Source organism: Platalea leucorodia, assembly GCF_965183815.1.
Source record: "Platalea leucorodia genome assembly, chromosome: 1".
Lineage (NCBI taxonomy): Eukaryota > Metazoa > Chordata > Aves > Pelecaniformes > Threskiornithidae > Platalea > Platalea leucorodia.
In genome coordinates this window covers 140,521,919-140,531,321 of record NC_138823.1, presented here as the reverse complement: position 1 = coordinate 140,531,321, position 9,403 = coordinate 140,521,919, and the positions used below count along the sequence as shown (strand labels likewise).

Below are 9,403 nucleotides of genomic sequence, written 5' to 3'. Positions count from 1 at the left end.
AACTCAGGACATTCTAGGATTCTAAGAAATGAATTCTGAAGACTGGATTTGAGGCCTAGCCTAGAAAAAAAGTCTCTTAATATATCTTTCAAGTTTGACAATATGTTAACATTATATTTTAGTATGTTTTAAGCTTTGAATCTACTGTTTCCAGCCAATTTGAAAGCATTGTTGTGGCTATCCCTCTTGCTCTTCTTTTTCCCTAAACTTTGTGTTTATTCCTCTCTTGTTTTGGACATCTGTTCACTATTAAAGGTCTCCAGCGCATTGATATTCTTGGTATGATGGCATTGGCTTTACTACTGAACAGTAGTTTGATTCTTTCCATGATCTTTTTGCACCACTAGTAGGCAGTTTGTTTGCTTGAAACCTTTTATTTGACCTTTTATTTTATTTGCTGCTTATGTCCGGCTTTATATGTAGCTGATTTTATTTACCACAAGAGTCCATCTATATCATTTGTTGTACACTTTGAAGCAATTTATTCTTCTGATGCAAAAAACCCTAACAGACTTATTAAAAGTTCTGTCAAAGTTTACTTTCTGATTTTTTTTCTGCGAAAGGAAACTAGTTCTTGATTTCAACAGCTTGACTTTTGTTCTACACCATTGAGTCCCTTCATTTTCAGGATATCACAGGACACGTAGTACAAGGCAATGTCCTTGAGTTTTAATGTTCCATGTCACGCAGAAATTAATTGTGCCCTCAGGTTTTGTTTGAGTGATCATCATATTAGTTCTGAGTATAATACAAGCAGGATGTTTTTTGGGGGCTGCTGTGAGTTTTTTCTTTTCTAATTTGAAACTTGCTAACAAGGCTAGATTTTTGGAAAAAAAATTAAAACTTTTAAACTGTACTTCAAGCACTTCTTTCCATAGAATTAGGTTTGCATCCCATCTGCTGTAAACAAGTTCATTTTGCATGGTACGTGCTATCATTTGGTTCCATGGTGGGGGGGAACTGTGCGAGCAATTGTTTAAACATATCAAGAATGGTCCATGCTGCCTGTGTAGATACTAGTCTTTTGTTTGCAAAGAAATAACAATGCATGACTCTCTATCAGGTATTGCTTTCCATTTTAATCACATGCTCATTATTTTCAGTTTTAACGATATGTTCATATAGGATTATGGCTAAAAGTAGAAAGAATATAAGTAAACATTTAAGCATCTTTCAGTGCTTTTCCCTTTTTTAATTTAATAGCATATATTAGAGTGAAATAACTTTTTTTTTTTTAACACAGAGGCCCTGAGAAATTGAAAAGTACTGACTAGTCTAAAGGACATGAAGAATCCTGTTTTTAGTGTAATTCTGACTGAAAGTCCTACCTTTATAATTGAAAAGATTATATTGATGTTAATCCAAATGTGCTTTAACAGGGGGAACCCCCCCCTCTAATTACCTATAGCTGCTGGTATTTACATTCCAAAGAGGTACTCTAATTAATGGAAATCTTAATTTATGTCTCTAAATGCTGTATTAAGAGTGCTAATTTCAGGAACCACTTACTCTTGTTTAAAACTAGAGCATATTTTATTCTTCCACAAGACTAAGAGACCTCTGTCATTAAATGCTGTGTAAACACTTTTGACATTTTAATCCTAAAAATAGAATCTTATCATTGCCACATGTACTAGTAACAAGTTAATCTAAATTTGGAGGGAAAAGGTATGTTCCTGTGTGTGTGTATGCGTGATTGTAAGTTATTGCTATGGTGTTGCAGATATACAGGAATCTAGTTAATGTGAATACCATAGTGGGGAAAGCAGTAGAGTGTGGTAGTAATATATTCATGTTAATACATCATTTTGGATTCTTCTCAGTCAGTTCTTCTTCAATACACATGAACTTCCAGCTTTAAAATCTCCAAACAGCAGTCATTTCTAGAAGAAATAAGGAATTGTTTAATTTTCCTGAAATGTTTAGAAAAACTCATGCTGCAGTTCAATAGAATTTTCCTGTACTGAAAGATGAAATAGAGTATTTAATACAATTCATTGGGGATGAGCTATATGGCTTTTGTAAAGGAAGTTATGCACTACTGATAAGCAACCTCTCTGAAGTCCATGCCTCACTCACTAGCCATGTGGACCTAAGGCAGTCAGTGTAGTCTGCTTGGATTTCCAAAATGTAAGGTCCCTCCCCAAAGGAAAGTCCTACTGGTTTGAGAGGGACAGTCTTCTAATTTGTAAAGAATAAATTTGAAAAGAATAAACCAAAGGAAAGGGGATAAATGGTCAGTGGGAAGAAGTCACTGGAGGAGGTATGCTACGGTCTGTCCTACTCAATATAATTGTAAGTGATCTAGGGAAGGGTGTAAAAAGCGAGGTGACAAAGTTGGTGACAATACTATGTTTCTCTGAAGCAGTAAAGAAAAGGAGTGACTGCAAGCAATTGCAGAAGGACCTTGTGATATTGACTGCATAGGCTGTGAGTGGAAAAGGAAAACTGAGTTTTGATAAATGTGAAATAATATGCAAGGGGAAAAGTGATCATAAATTCACATATAATATGATGGGTTCTCAGCTGATCCTATAGATGAAGTCTTAGAATGATGATCTATGAAAATATCACCTCCTATCTCAGTAATGGACAAAAAATCAAATACAATGTTAGAAACTGTAAGATAAGGAATAGAGAACAGTAGAAAACCTCACTGTGACACTGTATAAATCCATGACTACCAAGTGCATTTCTGGTTCCACAATCTCAGAAAGGTTCAGACAAACATATCAAGGTTGATCAAAGGTATAAAAGATGATATAATATGTATGTATAGTATGTGAGACATTTAAATAGACTAAATCTTTGTAGCATGGAAAAGAGGTGATTGAAGGAGGACCTGATAGAGACAACTTACTTATCCATCAATCAATGCAGGTTTCTCGACATTCTTTTTCTGTTTCAAATCTATTGTTGGTACCATTACAACCTCCGTACCAGAACTGGCCGCAAGAATTGCCATTCTTGTCATAATACCATTTCACCACGTAGTCCCAACAATCCCCTTGTTTCATAGGTTCCAAGCACCTTGGATCTGAAAGTATATTGGTAAAAGTTAGCTTGGATTCTGGGGATAAGTTACGTTATCCTAGAAGTGCCTCCTTCAGTAACAACAGCACCCCTTTTTTTTTGTAGTGCCTGGGAATATATATGCCTCTCTCAAATTTGTAGCCAATTTCCATTTTTATTAATGAGTTACCTAAACAGGCCTAAACAAATACAGGATTAGTTTGAAATGAGACTGCCTAAATCCTGATGTAAGAACCAAGCCGCTATTTAAATACCTAGGCACACAATTAGGATGCAAGGGTTGTTTGTCATCTAGGTTTCAAAATCTGGCTCTCACTGTGTGTGATGTCTGTAGACAGAGCACCCAGAAAAACAAAAGGTGATAAAAATCTAGTAAGTATATTGGGGGAGGGAGTGGGGTTTGCTTGTTTGGGTTTTTTTTGGTGCAGACTTGCTACCCAATATCTGAGGACAGTATTTATTACTTACCTTTTAGGGTTGTTGCTACCTGTGTTTGCAACCTGGTTAGGTGGTGATCTTCAGTAGCAGTTACATTGAACAAAGGATTGACAACTGGACTCTGAGGTCTGATTTCAGATATGTCATAACGCGGGGGAAATCTCAGTTCTTTGTGAGCAGAGGTGGTCGCGGTATGATCCTGAGCAGGTGGCAGCGGCTCAGTATATCTGGTCTGTGGTGGACTAAGCTGCAAAAGGAGTCAAAATCTTATAACTTAGAATTCTGTCTGGGCTCAGATGCTAAGAGAAAAAAATAAGAGAATTATGTAGGAAACTTTTGCTAAATAATGTGTGAAAAAATACCATTAACAGCAGGTGGGTTCAGACCTCTTTCTACTGATTACTCAGTACGTGATCATAATTTTCTGACACTGAGAGCTGAATGAAAAGGCAAAGTGATGCCTTCGATTTAGTCACTAAGGTGAATTCATTCCATTGAAGCAAAATTTCAGTCACCACTTAGTCTGTAATATAAACAAAACAAAAAATGGAAGGAACTCTGGGGTAAATCAGTGCTTCTTAACATCTAGTACACTCATGGAGAATGATCTGACATCTTCAATCTGTCAAGAAATGGAAAATGGCAGGCAGGAGGAACAGGGCACTTGTTACTGATAGAAAAACACATGTACATGATGCTCCTCCAAAGATCTTTTTAGATGTGGAATCCCTCGAGTAAAGCAAAAATTTCCAAAACTTGTGTTATGGGAGCCACATCCTATTAGTAAGATTTTCTCATAGATGTGTCCTTGCGTGTATCAAGCCAAGTGACAAATCGCCCATTGTCCTGTTTCTAGCTAACAGCCAGTTGCTAATCATTAGAATTTTAGAGTTTACCTCGATAGAAGTGTTAAGAAGTCAACCCTGCTCTTCAGCTTAAGACTATTACATAAAAATTCGCCTCTCTAGGGTTCTAGTATATTCAGGAAGATTTGCAAGGATCTTAGTACAGTATAATACAAATGACTGCATTAATCCCACACGTTGATTACTTATTGAGAACAGGAAGGAATTTGACACTCTTTGACACAAATCTTCCCATTTACAGGCCACTACTGACACACTCAGTCAGTTTAAGAAAACTCCTCAGAGTGACTGGGACTCTGAAAACTGAAGTCTAGGTGAAATGTAAATGTGGAGACAATTAATCCAATCCTCTGCATATTGGATGTCTTCTCCAGGTTGACAAAAAGGCTGCATTTATTTCTGACAGTAATTCAATAGTTTTGAAGATTTAACTATAACCATGGCCAGCCAGAACCAAGTGTATGAGCATCTAATCACTTAGAACTAATCCTATCTGTGATCCTTATCACATGCTTTATAAATCCAGGTTTACATTTATTTTTCTTAATGATACAGAATGTCAAAATTGACCCTCAGTGTCACACATATCTGTCTGGAGGTATTACAAGCCCCAAACCTAAATCAATCACACCTACTGAGGGAGCTCTTATTAAAAGAAATTAAACTGAATTTTGAACATGAACTATTTAATTATTAATGATATTACATAAACAATAATCCAAAGGATTAATATTGGCTAATCCATTGACTCCTCCACAGTAAGTCAGTAATATTTAATTAGCTCCAATCTGTATTCAATTCACTTAATATTTAAATGCTAGTATCATGGTCCACTATATCCAGTCCATGCAGCTACAGGGGTTTATACATCAAATATTTCAATAGTTTATTCAACAGGTTACAGGGCCAAGCAACACTCAGTTTTTATCATCAGCTATTTTTAGGCAAAGCAATAAAAACATCCTAGAGAGTTAGTGCTGATATACTGTAAAGTTGACAAATATCCTACTCTGATACTAAGACAGTGGCTGAAAAAGACCAAAGACCTAATAAAGGAACTAAGGTGATACACATTAATTTAAAGCTGGAGAACAAAGAGTTAACATGAAAGAGGAGTCCTAGAAGTACAGCCCCATGTGGAAAGCAAAACAATACTGAAGGCTTAATAACACCTGGGAAGTGCTGACCACCACAGGAAGCATTGTACTAACAATCAGCTTGCACATAAATAAAAGCCTTATACACTACATACCTGCCTCAATAGAGATGTATCTGTAAGATCTCTAACTCACTTCTAAGATGAATAACAACTACAAAAAATATGAGGACTGTTGGCATTTATTGCAACTAAGGAACAGTATTACCCTCTTTCTTCTGTAAGCTTCTGTTCTCAACAATTAAGTTCACTCTAACTTTAAAAGTTTTGTTCAAATCTTTTGGTCTAGCCAAATGACACGTTATTTGCATATTAAAAGACTGGTGAATGGTGAAATAAAGAGTATTTGAATTCAAATAAAGACACATCTTTTAAAAACATTTGATAACTGTTACTTCTTTACTTACTGGGTAACTGATTCCTTCTGTAGGGAGCGTATCTGAAGTAGTCATTTTAGGTATCTGGCTGTTGGTATCTTCACTAGCAATTTCAGATTCTGGACTTGGAGATGGAGATAAAACATTATCTTTTCTGGTGTAGACTTCAGACACATTCTCACAGATTTTTGTGATCAGTTTATTTTCAAGAGCTGAAAAGATTAACAAAATGATGAAATTTATTAAGAGTAGTCAAGAAAAGTCGTAACGATTCACCACAAGCTTTTAGTGCAGTATTAACCCTAAATCTTGAGTGATAGTGACTTGTGAAAGACTGTCTTCTAAAGTTATGTCAAAATGCAAATGAGAAGTAATAAAGTAATGCACTCTGAATTATTTGATTTCAAGGCCCTTCTGTTTCTTTTAAGAAGAAACAGATAAAAATAACAAGTCCCTTTTTTTTAAGCAGAAGTCATAGCTCAACAGTGAAGAAAACCAGAGTGAAGAAAAGAAAGCATTTACGTGTAAGAAGGAAAAAGAAAAACTGGGCGACACATTCTACTTACTTGTTCAAAAAAATTCAGTGACTGGGAATACTTTTATGTTGAATGCTGGAGCCTGAGTCAGAGCCCTAAATTTAATCCCGTCTGGGACCAGAACCTTAGCCTGGACTCTCTTCTCACTGTTAACGCCTAAAATCCAGACTTAACTCCATCCACAGGCTCAGCATAGCAAAATAAGTTTACGCTCAGGAAAAATATACTTTATAGAGCTAGTCTGCGGTTAGTCTAGATCAATGTACTTTTTTTTTCATGGGTCATTATAGGTTTCCTCTGGATTTTCTTCTGATTCCAGCTGTGGCAACAGGATTTTTTCAAGCCACAGTTTGAAATATACAATGTACTATCAGACCCCATTCCCTTGTGTGTTGCTCCACCACTTAACCCTTAGAATCAGGATGAAAGCGTAGGTTTCACTATGGCTTTCAGAAAAAAACCCAAAAGAGTCTTCTAAGAGATGGTGGAGGGACTCCAAGACTGACAAGAGCCACATGAAATAGAGAAAAAGACATCTTGCATCAAGGTGGAAGGAAATCTGCACCTCTCTGGGATGAAACCATGGTCAAGCACAAAAGGACTGTGAAGGAAGGCTGATGCAAGCTCTCACAAAAGAGGAGTGCCCCAAAGAAGGCCTTGGCTCAGAAAACTGATGTTCATGGTGTTTTATTGTTTCTGCAAGAGGTAAAAATTTGGCAAAGGTTTCATTTGGCCAAAGAAGAAGAGAAACAGAAGAAAGCTGCATCCAAAAGAGAAACATAAGCTGCCATTCAGCAGGCTGCTTTGCCTTGCTATGGGAAAGGCTGAAGTCTCTTATATGCTTATTTCAGGTTTCTTCTTACTAAAATAGTTTCTTTTACCTGAAAGCGTCATGAAGTCATCTATCTGGTAAACATGTTCTTCATCAGGGTCTGTTGCAACGAGCTGCATTTCTTTCAGAAAATCATCATAATGAGGATCAGTGCTTTGAACGACCCCAATGACAAATATCTCAATGTTTGTAGCATGGGCCTCTCTTACTACAGTGTCCAGTTGTACTTTATCACGAGCGTCCGCTTGTCCATCTGTTATTACAACAGCCACTTTTCTTACTGCTGGGCGTGCTGCCCGAAATAACTGAATGGCTTCTTGGATAGCAGAAGCAGTGTACGTGCCTTCTCCTAAGTAGGGCATTTTATCAACGGCTGATTTCAGGTATTCTTTGCTTGTGTATTGCTTCAGAGAAGACACCAACTCCACTTTATGGCTGAAGTTGATAATGCCAAAGCGGGTTGTAGCGTGGTTGGCCGATACCTTGTCAATGACTGTTTTCATAAAAGTTTTGATAATATTGAAGTTATCTGGTCCAACACTTTCTGAACTGTCAGTGACAAATACTAGTTCCAGTGGTGTTACTCTACATCTGATACCACAACCTAGAAGAATAACCATTTCAGACGTTTTATGAGAAACCACCTTCGTAAAAACGAATTGAACTCATATATCAGATTTACACCCAGTTAAAGCTCAATTAATTAATTAATTTATAATTACTGATACTGATAAATAGAAACAGAGATGGACCAAATTACTTCCAGTATAGCTCTGGCAACATAGTGAGCATTGTTTTCACATCAATGGTATCCTTACACACAAACATGCAGAGGACAAATCCATTCAGTCCATATAAATACAGTGTGTTTTATTACAACTATTTTTTTCCATACTGGAATGCTTACCACATATTTCATTGATAAGTCTGATAACTTCTTCTCTCTGAAAAAAGAGCATTAATTTGCTGTGTGTTATAGTTTTAAGAATATTGAAATCTATTTATTTATTTACAAAAATGCAGGCAATGCAATGCCCCATAAACAACCTTGTGTAATATCACATAACCTTTAAATATTTTCCCAAAATGAACTCCTATTTTTTAAATTAATTCATGTACATACTTACCGAAAGACCAGGTTCACCTTTTCTTCCCCAAATTCCCTGAAAACGTGTGGAGTGAGATAATTAACAAAAGCCAAATTTGTCTCATTTCTGTTGTGTAAAATTAAATAATATGAAAATGTGTTTTACCTTTGGTCCTGGAGGTCCTGGGTCTCCAATCTCTCCTTTGGTACCCTTGCTCCCTGGATCACCTTTATCTCCATAGTCTCCCTAATTTAAAACAACTGTATTAAACAGTCAGTAACTCCAGTTTTGTTGATAGTCAGAGCTGGAGTTATGGTTCCATAAGCTTTTAAGATAAATTTTCTGATGATTTTTTTGTGTGTGTGGCTGGTTTATCTTGTATGTATTATGAAGAGAACATTGCAAAGCAGGCTCTCAGATAAAGCAAGATGGGCAGTAAAAACATCTTTAAGAAATTTCTATGAAAAATTACCTTAATTCAGGAATGAGGGGTAAAGACATCTTTATGCAAAGATATGTAAGAGAATATATAAGTTTTTACTCTTCTTTGATTTTCTTGAACTCTAAAACAATGTTTATACTGGACCTATGTTAATTCAGACCTATGGAGAGACGTAACTGCCTCAAATCAGCCCATGTACTGAAACTCACACCAGCTTTGTATAGAACCCACACAAAAAACTGGGAGCTTGCAAAGAACAGAGGAAAGGCATGCTTGGACTGTTACATCCATTGGAAAATATGCAGTTTCACGTTTAGAAGCAATTCTACACATTTTTCCTCAAGTGACTAGACCTTTTAATTTCCAAAAAGAGAAAGGGTTCAACATTATGGTATTTCAAGAGATAGTTTTCACATAATGCAGGTATGAAATATACTATCAAAAGATTCAGGTTCTACATTAGACATTTCTTCAAGAAGGAGATCGTGCAGGACAGTTTTTTTACTTCTCCCTGGAAGTTACTGACCACATTACATTTCACTTGAAACTTTAAAGCTTAGAAATTTATCTAGATACTGTCCATTATGATATTATTCCTCATTATTACTGTGCTGGTTTTGGCTGGGGTAGAGTTA

At 36.3% G+C, this 9,403-nt stretch overlaps 1 protein-coding gene across 1 annotated transcript in view; it reads right to left on the bottom strand.

Annotated features, from left to right (window-relative positions):
• Positions 1–453: 453 nt before the first annotated feature.
• The window catches only part of COL28A1 (collagen type XXVIII alpha 1 chain), a 72,711-nt gene continuing 63,761 nt past the window's right edge, over positions 454–9,403 (bottom strand). The window contains exons 29-36 of the mRNA XM_082321407.1: positions 8,492–8,572; positions 8,366–8,401; positions 8,146–8,182; positions 7,288–7,842; positions 5,901–6,082; positions 3,502–3,718; positions 2,861–3,037; positions 454–1,883 (exon numbers count right to left, since the gene is read on the bottom strand). Coding sequence (XP_082177533.1) covers positions 2,868–3,037; positions 3,502–3,718; positions 5,901–6,082; positions 7,288–7,842; positions 8,146–8,182; positions 8,366–8,401; positions 8,492–8,572 — 1,278 coding nt within the window. The 3' untranslated portion in view covers positions 454–1,883; positions 2,861–2,867. The remainder of the gene's footprint in view (positions 1,884–2,860; positions 3,038–3,501; positions 3,719–5,900; positions 6,083–7,287; positions 7,843–8,145; positions 8,183–8,365; positions 8,402–8,491; positions 8,573–9,403) is intronic.